General features: G+C 34.9%; 2 protein-coding genes across 2 annotated transcripts; both read right to left on the bottom strand.

Annotated features, from left to right (window-relative positions):
* Positions 1 to 2,020: 2,020 nt before the first annotated feature.
* On the bottom strand, positions 2,021 to 4,373 carry LOC130734567 (transcription factor MYB1R1-like). Its single transcript, XM_057587037.1, has 3 exons — positions 4,065 to 4,373; positions 3,696 to 3,904; positions 2,021 to 2,869 (listed from the first exon to the last, which is right to left on the bottom strand). Exons 1-3 carry the CDS (start codon positions 4,282 to 4,284, stop codon positions 2,420 to 2,422), a joined length of 879 nt encoding a protein of 292 aa, XP_057443020.1. The 5' UTR covers positions 4,285 to 4,373; the 3' UTR covers positions 2,021 to 2,419.
* A 4,413-nt stretch (positions 4,374 to 8,786) lies between these two features.
* Positions 8,787 to 12,027, bottom strand: LOC130734566 (protein EDS1L-like). Its single transcript, XM_057587036.1, has 3 exons — positions 11,524 to 12,027; positions 10,242 to 11,033; positions 8,787 to 9,750 (listed from the first exon to the last, which is right to left on the bottom strand). Exons 1-3 carry the CDS (start codon positions 11,845 to 11,847, stop codon positions 9,028 to 9,030), a joined length of 1,839 nt encoding a protein of 612 aa, XP_057443019.1. The 5' UTR covers positions 11,848 to 12,027; the 3' UTR covers positions 8,787 to 9,027.
* Positions 12,028 to 16,730: the final 4,703 nt, after the last annotated feature.

Raw genomic sequence — 16,730 nt, 5'->3', positions numbered from 1 at the left:
TTTAAAGAGATAATTATTTTAATATTAATAGCAAATAAGTATTGATATGTAAATAAAATAATTTTAAATATAAAAAGAATTATGCAAGTATGTCTTATGTCATTTTACATTTTAGCTTGTTCAGCTAATTTTTATTTCAAAAAAAAAAACAGTTAGCTTTACTAAATAAATAAAAAACAACTAGTTTTACTAAATACTTTTTTCAATCAAGTAACTTTTTAACTTTTAGCTAACTTATAAGTTTTCAACTTACAACTAGGTCATAAGCTTTCAGTTAGGCATCTCAAACATAACTCTAGTCATTAGGAAATAGAGTGTCATATTTTAGTTGTTTAGTTAATAGCTTGTTTTTTGGGATTTTTATAGCTAGTTTTTAGGGATCTTTATAGATAGTGGTTATTGCGTTGTCTCCTCTAAAAGTCACTTTTTTTTTTTTGTTCAAAAAAGATACATATTTGTGAAGAATGACTATTCCATTTTCAGTTTCAATTTTATGTTCATGTTTGGCTAACCAGCAAACAAACTGGAGAAACCCACCCGAATTCCCTATGGTCAGAAGTCCCTATATTCAATATAATCAGAGACTTTTTGTTGTCAGATCAAACTTCAAAGATTCAATGGCTCAAATTTAATAAGAGTTAAAAATATACTTAAAATAATGACATTAAATTAGAACGGTGTGTCCAAAGGCTATAAAACTATGACTTCACTGAATAGACACAAAATATATAATCAGGTGAATTGGAGAACCTTATAAGTATTTCGTATTTCCTGACCAATCTAGAGTAATATCACGCGATCACGACCCCACAAGCACGATGGAACTACGGTTGTCTTGGACAAACAAGGATAACACAAGACTCATAGACCATATAGTTTTGATGATTACTAAAACTACCATAAACATTAATTTCGTGTCTAGAGAATTTATGGAAACGAAAGGTTTTAGCATCAGAAGCAGATACTATCTGTAAGATGTGTGGTGTTGGGGTGGAGTCTTGTGGCTATCTTGTGTTTTCTTGCCCGGTGACGATGGACATTTGGCGAGGGTGCTATGGGTGGATGGGATACTAACAGCGCTTCCAAGGGTACCCGTGATCATCTTCTTCAGTTTAACTTTGGCTGGACTGATTAAATGGAGGTCGTGGCATTGGATCAAGGCTAAATTAAGAGGGTTTTCTTGTTCGCTGTTTGAGTGGTCTATGCAACTGTTTCTTTGATTACAGGAACTGTAATGCGTTACTGGTGGATTATATAGCGGGTAGAGTCTTGTTTTATGTGGCAGTTGGATCACGGAATAGGTGTGGGTTTTGGTGATGAAATTGTTGTTTCTTCTTGTGGCCACAAATGCTTTTCTTGTTGCTTGTGTTCTCTGGTAGCAACAGTTTTTTTTTTGGTGCTGTCATTAGTGGTGGGGGTTGGCTGTTTGCTTTAAGTTTGAATTAGTTGGGTTTCTTGCCTTTGCTCTTGTTTCTTGTTTCTTTTTCTTGTTCTTTGTATTTGTATTATGGGTTTGGAGTCTCCCTTGTACTCCCTTAATGCAATTTTTGGCTTATAAAAAAAAACCATAAACATTAATTATAGGAGCGAATCAGACCAAATATTGACCAAGAAAAGCAAAAGAAAACCTGTCCTCCCAAAAGAAGTTCCAGAAATCAAAATTCGGTATATAGTCCATACCCAACATTATTAGCAACTAACAAGAAAAGAAAACTTCGTTATTTTCAGCAACTACGAACATAAAACTCCCAATAAAAAAGAATTTCATGTCATACACCAAACTAACAAGAACTGGCTGTTTGCTTTAAGTTTGAATTAGTTGGGTTTCTTGCCTTTGCTCTTGTTTCTTGTTTCTTTTTCTTGTTCTTTGTATTTGTATTATGGGTTTGGAGTCTCCCTTGTACTCCCTTAATGCAATTTTTGGCTTATAAAAAAAAAACCATAAACATTAATTATAGGAGCGAATCAGACCAAATATTGACCAAGAAAAGCAAAAGAAAACCTGTCCTCCCAAAAGAAGTTCCAGAAATCAAAATTCGGTATATAGTCCATACCCAACATTATTAGCAACTAACAAGAAAAGAAAACTTCGTTATTTTCAGCAACTACGAACATAAAACTCCCAATAAAAAAGAATTTCATGTCATACACCAAACTAACAAGAACATGACAGGACCTTTGTAGGAGGAATATAAGGGTCAAATTTGGCCACCTATTACGGCGGAAAACTAAGGTTAAAAATTACGATGAAGCCAAAATCACAATGGACAGTCACAAAAGCTGAGGGGAGATGCTTCTGCCCACCGTGATTTTGCTCATTGTGTATCCTAACATCTCTGATCCATTGTCCTTAACTTTAACATCTCTCTCAAGTCTCCACCACAACCATTATATTCGTATATATATTATGTCATCTTTCTCAAGCAACAGTTATGATGCTATCTTCATTGTTAAAGCACGGCACTGCATGTAAAGGTGTATGTCTTGGTGATTTCTGTCTTTGATCAGATGACAAAGATAGCCCCAGGGACAGTGTTGGTGGATCAACAATTGAACTTGTATTGGAACTGATATCAGACACACTGGAAGAGGCTTTATGATCTGGAACAGCAGGAATTGTACAGGCTAGCTTGCTTACCTCATTCTGTTCCACATTTTCTTGTCCCAAAGTGAGTTTCTCCATTTGATTCCTAGCTAGAACTGAATTGACTCCAGAACCAACTGCCATTGAATACATGGGCATCATTGGATATCCATTCCGGTTGCTACTTTCAGGGGTTTCAGTTGCAGTTGCAGGGTAAATGGGACACGAATGGGACATGTTATCTTGATGCTGGATCTGCTCTTCCTCCATTTGGGCTGCAGAGACCTGATGCAGAAAAATAGTAGATCATAAAAAATTACTGAAGTTGCAATGACACCCTTTAGGTATAATATTCAAGGCGAGTTGATCAGCATTTATTGATCATTAATTCTACTATAGATGTTTCAAAATCTATTAAATATAAGTAGCAGCCAATAAAATACTTGATAAGTCAACTTACCCAAGGTGCCAAATCCTGAAAACAAAACTATAAGGTACTAGAGTTATACCCATGTTGTATTTCTCCAATTCTCCAAGTTCAGTAACAAATACCGAAACCAAGTGATTCTATTCATTCAGTGTTAAGGTCATACATTATGGCCAATATAAATATAGTCCTTATAAAGGGTACTACAATCCTCACCTCAAAGCTAACTAACTTTAAGTGTAGAGTTAGGCCTAACCATTCAAAAATAGTATCACCTTCACGCTCCAAATATTCAACCTTGGCCTGCAGATGTTTAGTCCAGCAAATTTCACGCTCCAGGCGTTGGCTATAAAGGGTAGTGCAAATAATCACCTCCAAGCTAGCCTTTGGGGTATACTTAAGCCTAACCCAAATTCTAAGTTTCAAATTCAGTTGAATTCCTCTTCAATTACCAAATGAATTTAATTAAGAAACACTAGATACACAACCAAACTGCAATTGTACATTCGATTTCTTATGCTATTTGTTTTCCTTGTGAAGTATTGCCTATTGATTTGAAGACTAAGAAACAATTCAACAATCTCAAGCAAGAACAATTATGAGGACCCACAATAATACCGGTTAAGATTATGAAATAAAACATTAAATTCGAAGCGCAGAAAAGACTACAACAAAGGGGTTTACAGTGTCGGTGGTGATGTCAAAGAGGCTAGATCTACGACGGCGGCGCGTGAGGTTAGCGCGGCGGAGAAAGTACTTCTGAGCATGGCTAGCAACTTGCGTTGACGTCCGGGTTTTGACAAAGTTCTTTGAAATTCCTCTCCAATCACCTTTCCCTACTTTCTGCAATCCCAACAAGAATAGCTTGTGTTCTTCCTCCGTCCATGGAACCCCTGATACAAAATCAACGCAACAAATCAACAACAATGCTATCAATTGCCACCATAACCATTCATCATATTGAAAACAAAAAAAAAACATTGAAATTTAATGATCTTAATTCTTAACAATCGAATAAAAACATGTTGATTCTAGAAGGTGTTGATCGGCAACCTCGCTTGCGGTCGGGGTTGGCGAGCTTGACGGGGAGGGGAGCAGGGGCTTCGTCGGCGGAGGCGTAGCCGGCGGCGTGTTCTTTGTTGTTAGGGGCGTCGTGAGGGTGCTCGTACTGGGAGAGGTTGTTCATGCTCACGCACTTTCTCATGGAGTCGACGGTGACTCTCACGCCGAAGAGCATGAACTCGCCGGCGCCGGAGACGGCGGTGTTGGACATTTTCCGGTGTTTGTTTCTCAAGGTTTACAGAGGGGATGATGAGTGTTTGTTGGAGAGGCGCGTGTGGGGAGGTTTATATTTATAGTAGTACCTGTCTGTTCCTATATCACTGCATGATATGATAAGATAACAAATATATAAATTAAGGATTGTAATTGATTTTGTTAATTTTTAGAAGATTAAGATATGTTTTCCTATTTTACTTTTCTAAAATTTTATTTCTAAATATCTCTTACTCCCTCCGGTCCTATTTATAAGCAACAAAAAAAAATTCACATAGTTTAAGAAATGTAGTTAAACTAGATAAAATGCATTAAATTTGTCTTAAATTAAAATGAACTTCCAAAATTACCCTTTGTTATTAGTGTTGGAAAGTGGAAAAGAGAGAGAATAATTAATGAGACACATTTTACAAGTTAGAATTAATAAGGGCATCATTGGAAAAAATTAATTAATATAACTCAAACTTTCATTTGGTTCTTATAAAAAGGTCCAAGATTTTTCTTCTCTTTCATGCTTATAAATAGGACCGGAGGGAGTATCATTTATTCTCCCACATTATCTCCTCTAAAAAGAGTATGTCTTATCTCTCTTTATCCCTTTGATATTTAGCTTTTTTATGGAATGTTCGAATATCACAATTTATTTCAAGGTAAAAAATTGTTTAATATTATCTTGAAATTATAAATGGACAGTTAAATAAGGACAATTTTTTCCCTCGAAACCTATAGGAATGGAACAAATTTTTATATAATGGAGAGAGGAAGACACATGATATGAACAACGAAGTATTGAAGATAAGGAGACAATAGGATCAACTTGTATTTTTATGTGATAGGCACGGATTTATGATAAAAAGATAAATTGAACATATGTTATAAAATTTATCCAATTTTAATCATATTTTATGAACGACATTTATTGTTATTGAACGTGCATTTTCTTAATCATCAGCAGTAAAAAAAAATTATTTATTTGTAACTCTTGAAAAAGACACATACAATTGGTCTTAGGTAAAATTATAATAGTAACCACAAGGGTTGGCACAAGTGGTGAATGTCATTTTCTTAAGGGATTTTGCATAGGCTTCTAACCCGACTTCGATCTCATTTGATGTAAAAAATAGTGACTTTGTAGCCAGGGACTTCACTACTGTATCTCGAGCCAGATTAGTCACGCGGGGGCCCTTTCCCCCGTGGAGACATGTGGCTAAAGGAAAAAGAAAATGTAAAATTATAATAGTAAAACACAATTATAATTATAAGTATAATTTTTTTTTAAACTAATTATAAGTATAAAATTAACGACACTAAAGATGTGTGTATATATATATATATATAGTACAAAATTACATTTCAGTAAAACATAAAAACTAAAACAATATTTGTAAAAATTACATCAATATTTTTAGTCTAAATGATTACATAAGATAAGATATAGATAAAAAAAAATTCGTAAATTTCTAATTATAATAATTCGAGTTAACTAAAAATTTCCCAAATTATTTTTATATTCAGAATTTTGCTGGTTAGTTAAGAATTTTGACGGCAAATGGAAAGGAAATAATTAGGGGCTGGGGTTGGTAATCAATTTATAGTTATTAAAAAGGACATAATTTCGAAATAAAATAATTGCAGATTAAAGGAAATTAAGTTTTTAAAATTTATTTCTATGATACGATTATGGAATATAAGAATTTGTTATCAAATTTGTTAGAAAAATAAATAGGAAACAATTTTGAAATTGAATAAGTTCGATTCTTTAAGTATAAATTTTAGTAGTACTTTTGAAATAGATTTAATTTTATTAAAAAATAATAATAAAATTTCTTATATATCAAATAATAATAGTTAAGTTATTTTTTTGAAAGGATAATAGTTAAGTTCTGTTTTTTTTTTTGACAGAGATAATAGTTAAGTTCTTAATTATAACTTTAAGTATAAAATAAATTGTATGATGAATATTTTATTCTATATATATGGTAAAAAAAATCAGTCAAACATACAATACCCAAAAAGATATTTTTAAATTATACAATTATTTTTTAATCTGAATAATTTCATAAGATATCGGTAAAAATGTTCATAATTAGTAATGAATTATTCTTTGATTAGTATCGAATTTTGATAGCATATAAAAAGGAAACCAATTTTTAAAATTTACTTCAACAAAATTATTTATATGAAAAAATGAGATTGATCAAATTTATTTATACGAGTTTTAATTGGTAATGATGCTTGAAATGATCTTGATAATTATAATGACCTAATTTAGCGACTGAACTTATTAAGTTTCTATTTCTGTATATAGTAATAAAGATTTAGATAAATAAGTTTAATTCAATCTCATTTTTTTTCATATAAATATTTTACAAACAAGCGAGTTAAGCTTGGGTGTGGACTCAGTTTTCTCGTTCTCTTGCTGGCGTTCCTGCGGCAGCACCTTTGCGGTTTTTAGGGTTGGCAATGGGCCCCGTGGGTGCGGGTTTGGCCATTCCCACACCCAAACCCAAACTTAACACTCAAACCCAAATTCAATATGGGTGCAAAGTTAAACCAAAAATCCAAACCCCTGGTTTCGGGTTACCCGAACCCAAACCCAAAACTCAATGTGAGCACCGAACTGACAAAAAATCAAAAATATCAACCTGGAAACAACATGTACATAAGAGAACAACATGAATATAAGCTGATTAAACCTCATTATCATTCCAATACAAATGAAAAAATATAGTTCATGAACATAAGCCTACTTAGTAACTTTAAAGAAAACTCTACTTAGTAGCTTTAATAGTATATATATGAGGGTTGGTAATTACATGTATAAAACTTCAGCTTTGGGTTTGGGTGCGGGTTTAATCAATCCCACACCCAAACCCAAACATGTTTTAAAATTTGGGTGAAACCCAAACCCGAACCCAAACCCAAAGAAATCGGGTTTCGCCCACAATTTTGGGTCGAGTTCGGGTTGGGCCACGCGGGTTTGGGTTTTCCTGCCATCTCTAGCGGTTTTGGCTATATGCACAGCTGCAAATGCATAATAATGCTCTGTTCTGCGCAGTAGTTTGGAATGTTTGGAAATGGCGCAACAGCTTCGCATTCGATCAAACGCCTTGGACCCCAGGCGAGGTGTTACGTAGGATTAATCTTGATGTTAACGAGTTCAGACTTTGAGGACGTGCTTCAGCTCCAAACGTCATCAGCGCCAACCATGGCGATCAAGGAGTAACGCTCTATTCTGATGGTAGTTGGCTTCGAGACATGGACAAGATGGGTGGGGGAGGAGTAATTTGAGACCCCAACGGAAGATGGATATCAGGCTATGCAGCAGATTTTGGCTCAGGAGATGCGTTCAAGGCTGAACTCCTTGCCTTTCAGCGTGGCCTTGCTCACACGTGGGACTTGGGTTTCCGGCAGGTCACTTGTTTTGTTGATTGCTTGCAGCTGCAGGAGGTGTTATCACGCAGTGACGATGTAGCTGACTACTGGCACAGTGAAGAGATCTTTGCTGGACGAGCTTTGCTAGAACGAGATTGGAGCGTGACGGTCAGCCATGTTCCCCGACATAAGAATATGGTTGCAGATGCGATGGCGAATATTGCGGTCACAAAAAACTGGGATTGGAAGATCCCACCCTCATATGTTGTTCCCCTGCTCTGTCAGGATGTAGTTGATTAGTTGCTTGTTTCTTTTGATTTCCCTTTGTAACCAAAAAAAAAAAACAAGCGAGTTAAGCATTCTTACATAGCAATGATCGACTAAGGTCATGATAGATTTGGATGCTAGACCAAGAAAGGACAATATATGACATATCCAAATGAAACAGGCTATGTTTGGCATAAGCTAGCTTATAGCTTATTTGACTAGTTTAAAGCTTATTTTACAAGCTTAAAAGCTCTATAAAAGTGTTTGATTAAGAAGCTTATTTCAATAGCTTATAGTTTTATCTCAGGTAGCTTAAAGCTTAAATCTTATTATTATAGCTTATTATTTTTTTAAAATTTCACCTTTAGCCTTATTTGTTTTTTACTAATCATATTTACTTATCAGTTATCACACTTGTCTCATAAGCAAACCGTTCCCGTACACAAATAATTATTACTTTAGAATAAAACAAATAATTTATATTATAAATTACTAATTATTTGTTTTATTCTATTTATTTTAATAAAATATAGAAAATTAAATAAGTAAAAATTGATATTATATTTTTAAGATGATAAATAACTTGAGTGAAATTAAAATATTTATAATAATTTTAATATTAATATCATATAGGTATTAACGTGAAAATAAAATAATGTTAAATATAAAAAGAATTATACAAGAATGTCCTTTTATGTCGTTTTACAATTTCAGCTTGTTTAACCGCTAGTTTTACCAAACACTTTTGTTCCTATTACGTAGTTTTTCAGGGAAGAGTCCGACCACTTTATCTATTGTACATAGTCTTACCTTATTTTTTCACATAAGAAACGGTTTCCACAATTTAAACTCATGACCTTAGTCACAAAACAACAACTTTTTACTATTACACGAAGGCTCCCCTTCAAACAAATTTTACATAGACCAGACAAATTTATTAAATCCTAATGTCTGGATGATTCGTGGTCCTCACAAGTCACTCCAAACTTAATTAGGGATGTTAAATACTAGGAATACAACAAGAAACTATCTAATACACCAGCACAACAATAACAATGCATAATAAAAAAGCACCATAGAACAATAGCTTCATTTATCCTTACACCTGAACCAGAGAGGAGATGCAGGATTTTGCCTTGTGTTCCTGAGGCAGATTTTCCCACCACTTTATGAAGGTAGGATCCTTTAAGAACACCTCCTTTTTAAGTTCCCCTTTATCAGATTCAGTCCATTTCTTAAGGTTTTGTTCAAGTTGGAGAACCCTTTCCATCACATCTTCAAAAGGTTTCTTGTTACTAATCCAGCTGCATAGCTCTTCCATTTCAGCCCAGAAGGTGGATTCTGAGATTTCTTCTTTTGGCACCCTCTTGGCATGCTCTAACCATCTCTGTGTGTACCGATATCGCTTTGGCCTGGCCCTGATCATGTAAGGTCCTGTGTCTTCATTCTTCAAATGGCGGTAGTAGTTGGCGATATCAAGAGGCTCCACCAGGAAGCGAAAGCTGGTTCCGCGTTGAATCCATTCTAATTTGCCTTCAAACTCATCTGGAAGTTCATACCTCTTAAGCATCTCAATGAGCTCATCCCAAACTCCTGCCAGCACAAGCCTCTTCACATTTGCTTGGAAGTCCTTTGCCTCCTTTTGCACCTTGAAGGCGTCATAGTAACCATTCTGTAACTGACATGTTGCTTTGTACTCTTCCATTTCCTTCATGCTCTCCACAGATTTGCTCTCAATCTCCTTCAAGATTTTCATTTCATTTCTGGCTTTTTGGTTTTCCAACTCACCAGCTGCTCTAAGGCATAGTCTTGCTCTAGTACTCTGAAATTTTAGGCACGAAATCATCACATGTTAGCTAAATGTTCCAACCTAATCTGAGGCTTGAACCATAAAATGCATGTTTGGAAATTATTCTATAATTGATTCTGAAGCGGAAATCAATTAAAAGAAACTGTTGTGAGTAGCTTCTGAGTGCCAGAACTGATTCTAATGAAAGAGCAACTGATGCGAACATGCTAACCATTAGTTTGGCCCATATAAGACACCAGGTCGGTTATTTAATTTAGTCTTAGAAACAAGAAAATTACCGTTTTTTATCCCTTAAAGATGAAAACGGTGACTGATTTAGCCCTTTTAGGGACTAAATTGATTTTGCAAAAGGATTGCATTGATCGCCTTTTTCATGAAAGAGTGAAAAGTATGATTTCCATCTTTCAGGGACTAAAGTGATCGACTTGATATCTTTAAGACCAAAATGATGGTTTAGTCATCTACATATATAGCTAAAGAACAAACAAATAAACAGTGATTACCAGTCCAAGGCCATCCAAGGCTGTGCTAATTGTTGCAATATCACCATTAGATCCATTAGCAGACAAGGGAAGGACATCAAGTTTGTCCAAGTACACCACATTTTGCATTCCCAAGCTATCCTCCAATTCAGCTTCATAGGCATGATGTTGCAGAATGCTTTTGCTGGCAACTTCAGAAAGTTCTGTGTAATTACTGAGCTGAGCAGTGTGGAACAAGAGTTGCAGAACGGCATCTGAGTTTCTCACCACAATCAACTGTCCATTACCATTGCAAAATATGAAGGTTCCAAAGGGCTTATAAGGGCTTAACTCAACAAAATTTGTCACTGCCTCCAGCAACAAATTTGTGCTCCCCATGAGTTTACAGGCAGCATGGCTTGTAACAGTTGATGCATTCCCTATCACAGTGGAGTAAAACTCAGAAGTCAAACTGCTTCTTACTGAATCTTGGGAAGAAGGTTTGGACTTGGGAGTCAATAATTGGAGAATATGACTAAAACTTTGTTCAATAGATGAGAATGGAGCAAGCAAAATCCGTGGGACAATGTCAAATCTCAAAACAAAGTGGATGAAGTAGCGTGACCAATTTTCTCTCCTTGAAGCATGAGAGAATATGTGATTACCAACTAAGGGAGACCCAAAAGTAACACAGTGTGGAGGCTTGTGTTTTTGGCTTTTGGTTGGGTTAAGGTACTCTTCCAAGGCCCAAAATGTTGCAAGAATGGCAATTGCAGCCCCAGAAGAGTGTCCTGTAAACACTATCTGCTTCCCTTCTACCACAGCTTTATTCACCTACATATTTGAACAGTCTTTGCTCAATTCAAATCAATTAACCAAAAATAGAAAGTAGTATCATAGAAACTGAAACAACCGTAAAAACTGAAAAACTGTCTTTTTTTGTCATATATCATCCTAGGATTTATATTAGGCCTAGCTTATAAGTAAAGATTGTCCAACCATTTATACAAAGATTTATTTGAGCACATCTCTATATCTAGTCAATTGGGATCTTAAAAGATTCTCTTACGTCCAAAGCTGGACATCACATCGAGTTGTCATCCCCGAATGATAGCTCAAGTGGTAAGAGCGAGGGAACATATGAGTTGAGGGGAGCGTCCAAATCCCTGGAGGGGAAATTTGGCCGATAAAAAAAAATATAGTTTTCGAGTAAGGAATTCACAGACCGGAATAACAAACAGATCCAAAATAAATTTTGATACCATGTTAGTATAATCGGAAGACAAATAACAAAGTTAATTACAAGTTGGTGTTAGTAGCATACCTCAGATTTCAGTGTGGAATGTTTCAGTATGTGATCGAATCTCTTGAGAAAGGCTTCGTTGACCAAAGCAGCTTCATCATTACCAACACTTCTAAGTGAAGGGAAGACAGCAAGATCTACCTGAGTATCCCCAAATGGTTTACCTTCAACAAACCAGTCAGAGACAACCCATGATCCAGGGAAGCTGAAAATTACATAACTATCTATGGAAGTTTTCACAAAGAGCTCCTTTGGTGACTTGTAAGCTTTGAAAGCCAAACTACATGCCTTCTTGAGAACATCTTCTTTCAATCCTATGTTATCTCCAAGTGACCCACCAGCCATGTTCTCTCTTTTTCAAGACCCTGCAGAATTTTATGAAATATTTGTGAGTGATTGTTTGATTGGTTTGTTCTTCTTGCTTTCTGTAGCATCTGTTTGTTGTATAAATATAGAAGCTAAGGGGGAGAGAGATGGATAGATTACTAAATTGACGAAGACTCTGCTATTTGTTTCACATACACAAAGTCTCCGTGCTTTCTTAATTGGTGGTTTCTATAGAAATTGGGGGGTGTTAAATTACCATATTGACATGACTGATATAATAAATAAAGTCCATATGCCAGACTTCCAAGTGGGCAAGTAGGGTCTTGGATATGCTTTTCTTTGCACAATGACCAATCAGATCAAACTACGCGTTTCGAAGCTGCTCGTGACTTTCCTCATTTTTATGGTCAGCTAAACAATAACTATAACTAAAACTACATATTAAAATGGTATGTAGTAAACGATGGTATGTGTCCGAATAAATATTGTTAAAGGTGTTAATTAGTTATATGGTAATTTGAAAAATTAATACTAAACGATGGTTGATTTACTTGTTACATGTTTGATTCACTTTGAAGATTTGATTCTTGTGCATGAAATAAAATCTTCATTAAAATGGCTAATCTGGTTTCCCATTCAAACACATCATTGTGTCCAATAGTTAGACAATAACAAAAAAATCATCATGGTTCAGAATGATTCCACTTTGGTGCTCTCTCTCCTTCGTTGGAGCGTGCCCGAGTATCATAGTATGTGTCCATAATAAGCCTGATTTTAGAGCTGCTATGGAGAGCTTGGCATGTGACCTTGCATCATACTTTTCGGGAGGGTAATGTTATTGCAAATTTCATGGCGAAAGAGGGAGTGCGAGCATCTCAAAGGTTGGTGATCATGCATCATCCCCCTGCTGGTGTTGGCTCGCTTTGGATGAAGATTACAAGGGCACTCTTTTCATGAGGCGATAGTGGTCTCCCTTTTGTTTTTTTCTTTAAGCATTTTGTACCAAAAACAAAAAATCACCATCTTCACAATTTGTAACTATTCAAAATTTTGTACAATTAGTAATGGGATATAAATGAAGAAAAGAAACATACCTTCATATCATAGGTTATACTCCCTCCGGTCCTATTTATAAGCATGAAAGAGAAGAAAAATCTTGGTCCTTTTTATAAGAACCAAATGAAAGTTTGAACTATATTAATTATTTTTTTCCAATGATGCCCTTATTAATTCTAACTTGTAAAATGTGTCTCATTAATTATTCTCTCTCTTTCCCACTTTCCAACATGAATAACAAAGGGTAATTTTGGAAGTTTATTTTGATTCAAGACAAATTTAATGCATTTTATCTAGTTTTACTACATTTCTTAAACTATGTGAATTTTTTTTTTGTTGCTTATAAATAGGACCGGAGGGAGTAGTAAATTGCATCTCATTATCTTCAACTATGTTCATATGATACTAGACTTCATTCTTCTACACAAATTTACACTCAACCCTACTTATTTTAAGTTTTGCGATGGGATATTAGAATCTATCACAAAATTCTTAGTCGATAAATAGTGGAGACGAAATTAGTGACATGTTTTATAGAGGGGTGTTTTTGTCACAAATTTAATTTTTTTTATTTAGTTTAGTGATTGATTTTTCCATATCCAAAGTTCATCACTAATAAATGCAAGTTTTAACAAATATTTTAAAATTAAGTACCAATTTTAGAGATGGAATGTGTCACTAATATTGACATTTTTACAGTGGACTCTACACCAAAAAAGGCCTTTTATAGCGGGTTTTTTTTTTGCCTTTTACAGCGGTTTTCAGCGGTCCTGAACCACCGCTGTAGATTTCGCCGCTGTAAAAGATGCATTATTTACAGCAGTTGATTTAATAAAATCACTGTAAATACAGACCTACAACAGCTGTTCTCTAGGATAACCGCTGTACTTGAGTCTTCTTTTACAGCAGTTTCAGCCCGTCGACCGCTGTAATTGGTAATCTATTACAGCGGTTCCACCACGGAACCGCTGTAATGTTTTTTTTTTGGTTGCCCCTGAATTAATTACCACACATGTTCAGCCAAAAGATCAACATTTTTTTTTTGAAAAGAAGATATAGTGATCATAATTTAACCGAAAGGGTACACATATTAAAAGCTATGAAAGACTGCAAAATCAATACACATCACCAAACGGTACCCATAAGCTAAAACAAGGTATAGCATATAAGCACAGTAACATCTCATGTAAACATAACCTCTGTTCTTATAGCAAGAATATGGACAGTAATTCCATGACAGCAAAAAAAAACTCCGGAGTTGTCAATTTTGTAAATTCGTGACGGAATTTACAATGGGAAAATTCCTCTATAAAATTTGTCACTAATCATGTCTCTATAAATCATGGAACGATTTAGCCAAAGATTTTGTGACGGAATTTGATATTCCGTCACAAAAGTTGAAATGGTGGACTGAAGTGTAGATTTTAGAAATAAAGTTTAGTGTCGTACGAGCAAAGTTGAAGGTAGTGGAGTGCTACTATTATGTTCCCTTGAACCTCGGCTAGGGTTCCCCAATTTAAACACATCGTCAACCCATTGGGGGTTTCTCCCCCATGGGGGGTTCTCTTCCTTTATTAGGGAGGTTCTCTTCCAACTTGGTTATAATTAGATTTTTTCCCACACAAGGTGGGTATCTACTACATTAGGTGGTTTATTACCCAATAAGTAGGTGTTTTTGCTTTCTCTTTTCTTTTGGCTGCCACTACCACCCTCCCTTTATCTTGGCCACCATCGCCCACCTTTCCTCAAAATGCTTGACGTCTACTCTCACTGATAAGGCTTGCGACTTTCGTCTCAGCAGACAATGCAAACCCACGCCCTCACCTACAATGTACCACCCTGACAGTAAACACCAGCTACTACCTACTAGATTTGGCTACCGCTCTTGCCTCGGTCACCTCTGCCGACATCTTTGCCGCCTCCATCTTTTGTGTGGATACCCCTCTTTCCCTATCAGCTCCAAATGAGGAATGTTTGGGATTTTCATGATCCTTCTTTCTCTTCCCATGTTTCTCAGTTCTGCTTGATGGACCCTCATTAACGTTGTTGTAGCCATGTTTCAGGTTTCCCTATTAATCGCTTTGTCTACAACCCTAGCAGAGCCAGTTGAGTTGTTTCTATACGAGTGCTGATTGAAAGGATTTTTCTCTAAACTCAGAAGTCAATTACCTTATCTAGTATTTGGATTAGGTGCTTTTGTATAGCATTTGGGGTTTTACATCATGTTTTTTAGGTTGTTTCTTTAGTATGCATGCTTGTTCTTCATTGTCTAATAGAGTGTGAAGATTAGAAGTTTATTTCCTACCTTTCATGAAAAACATATGACCTAGTAACGGCTTAGGTAGTTCTTGTTATGGCGTGAGATGTATCTCTCACGATTATAGCATAAGACGGACATAGGTATATCTTTTTTATAATCACATTAGATGAAGAGTAAACTACATTAATGAAAAACATCACATCTTGCATCTAAAATCTAAATCAATGAGTATTTAAATCCTTTCAACTATATACTATTAATTAAACATTTTTTTATCTAATTTAAGATTTCTTATTTACTATTTACACTCGAAGATTTCCAAACACATTCAGGAAATGAATTTTCATAAGTCGATTTTGAATATGATTTGGAGTAAGATAAAATCATGTATTACCTCCGATTTTATTTATAAGAGTTAAAAAATCACCCCACACAGTTTAAGAAAAAAAGTTAAAGTAGTTACATTTTAGTAAACTAATTCTAAATTAATGTTAAACTTCCAAAATTATCATTGTCATATTATGTGTAAGTGGCATAGAAAAGTGTAATTAGTGTTGATGAGTAGGATAAGAGAGTAAATAATGAATCAGCTACATATTTTACTATATTTTACTAGTTCAAATTATTAACGACAATAGTGTCAAAAAATAAATAATATGACACAAACTTTAATTTAGTTCTTATAAAAAGACTAAGATAAACATATCATTTAGTTTTTATAAATAAGATCGGATGTAGTATGTAATAAGTCATGAGATTGAATCCTTTTATATTTGGGTGAGGTAAGTTAAGAATGTCCTGGCGAGGTATCATATCATTTATATTTTTCTTGCATCTGACAAGTAATAATATGTGTACCATCAGCATTTCATAGACCCTTTTAAGCATTCTATTTTTCTCTTTATCTCATTTAATTTATCACATCACATTACATATCACATTTATCACTTCTATTTTTTTTTTCTTTTTTTTTTCCTGGTGTCTATAATCATTTTTTGTTTTTTTCTTTTTTTTTTGGTCGAATTTTTTTAAGGAACGTGAGAGCGTGTGAAAGGAAGGTTCACAGAAGCCCACAAGTATCATAACCTTACCGCGTTCCCCATCCCTGTACGGCATTGGGTAGCAAGTTCGGAGAAACTTGCATGATGCTGTGCATCTCCCCTTAATTTCCACGGACCAAGGAAGAAAAACATCCAAATTTGTATTGGTCCCTTCAATTAAAAAAAATGTATTTATATTGATTGGTTTAAAAAAATTATTCAAAAAGACCCCTTAAAAATTATTCAAAAGTGTGAATAAATCACTTTTCACAATTTCAACTGCATAAACATGTATTGAAAAACATATATTTTTACAGTATCTTTTTCACAACCTACCACAAGAATTTGAAGATTTGTTGAAAAAGGAGAATAGAAGGATTTACATAGTGAAAATGAGATTTTGGTAACAATCATTCTTGCACGTTTAATCATCACTTATTCTTAAGTAGGGTGACAAAATGAGTTTGACCCACCTTTTTTGGCGGGTTGGATTGGAACTTTGAACCCAAATTTTAAAGTGGGCTAGCCCAATCCAACCTGCATTA

This window comes from Lotus japonicus, chromosome 1, assembly GCF_012489685.1.
Source record: "Lotus japonicus ecotype B-129 chromosome 1, LjGifu_v1.2".
NCBI lineage: Eukaryota > Viridiplantae > Streptophyta > Magnoliopsida > Fabales > Fabaceae > Lotus > Lotus japonicus.
Note: the sequence above shows the minus strand (reverse complement) of the source record. Positions and strands in the feature narration are given on the sequence as shown.

Bases quoted from the DNA above. Each gene is read 5' to 3' on its own strand.
- LOC130734567 (XM_057587037.1), bottom strand. From the start codon at position 4,284: ATGTCCAACACCGCCGTCTCCGGCGCCGGCGAGTTCATGCTCTTCGGC. The intron at 3,905-4,064 runs GTTGCCGATCAA...ATTTTGTATCAG, and splicing joins CAACCCCGACCGCAAGCGAG to GGGTTCCATGGACGGAGGAA. The intron at 2,870-3,695 runs GTAAACCCCTTT...TTTCTGCATCAG, and splicing joins TTGACATCACCACCGACACT to GTCTCTGCAGCCCAAATGGA.
- LOC130734566 (XM_057587036.1), bottom strand. From the start codon at position 11,847: ATGGCTGGTGGGTCACTTGGAGATAACATAGGATTGAAAGAAGATGTT. The intron at 11,034-11,523 runs GTATGCTACTAA...TCAAATATGTAG, and splicing joins ATTCCACACTGAAATCTGAG to GTGAATAAAGCTGTGGTAGA. The intron at 9,751-10,241 runs GTAATCACTGTT...CTAAAATTTCAG, and splicing joins CCTTGGATGGCCTTGGACTG to AGTACTAGAGCAAGACTATG.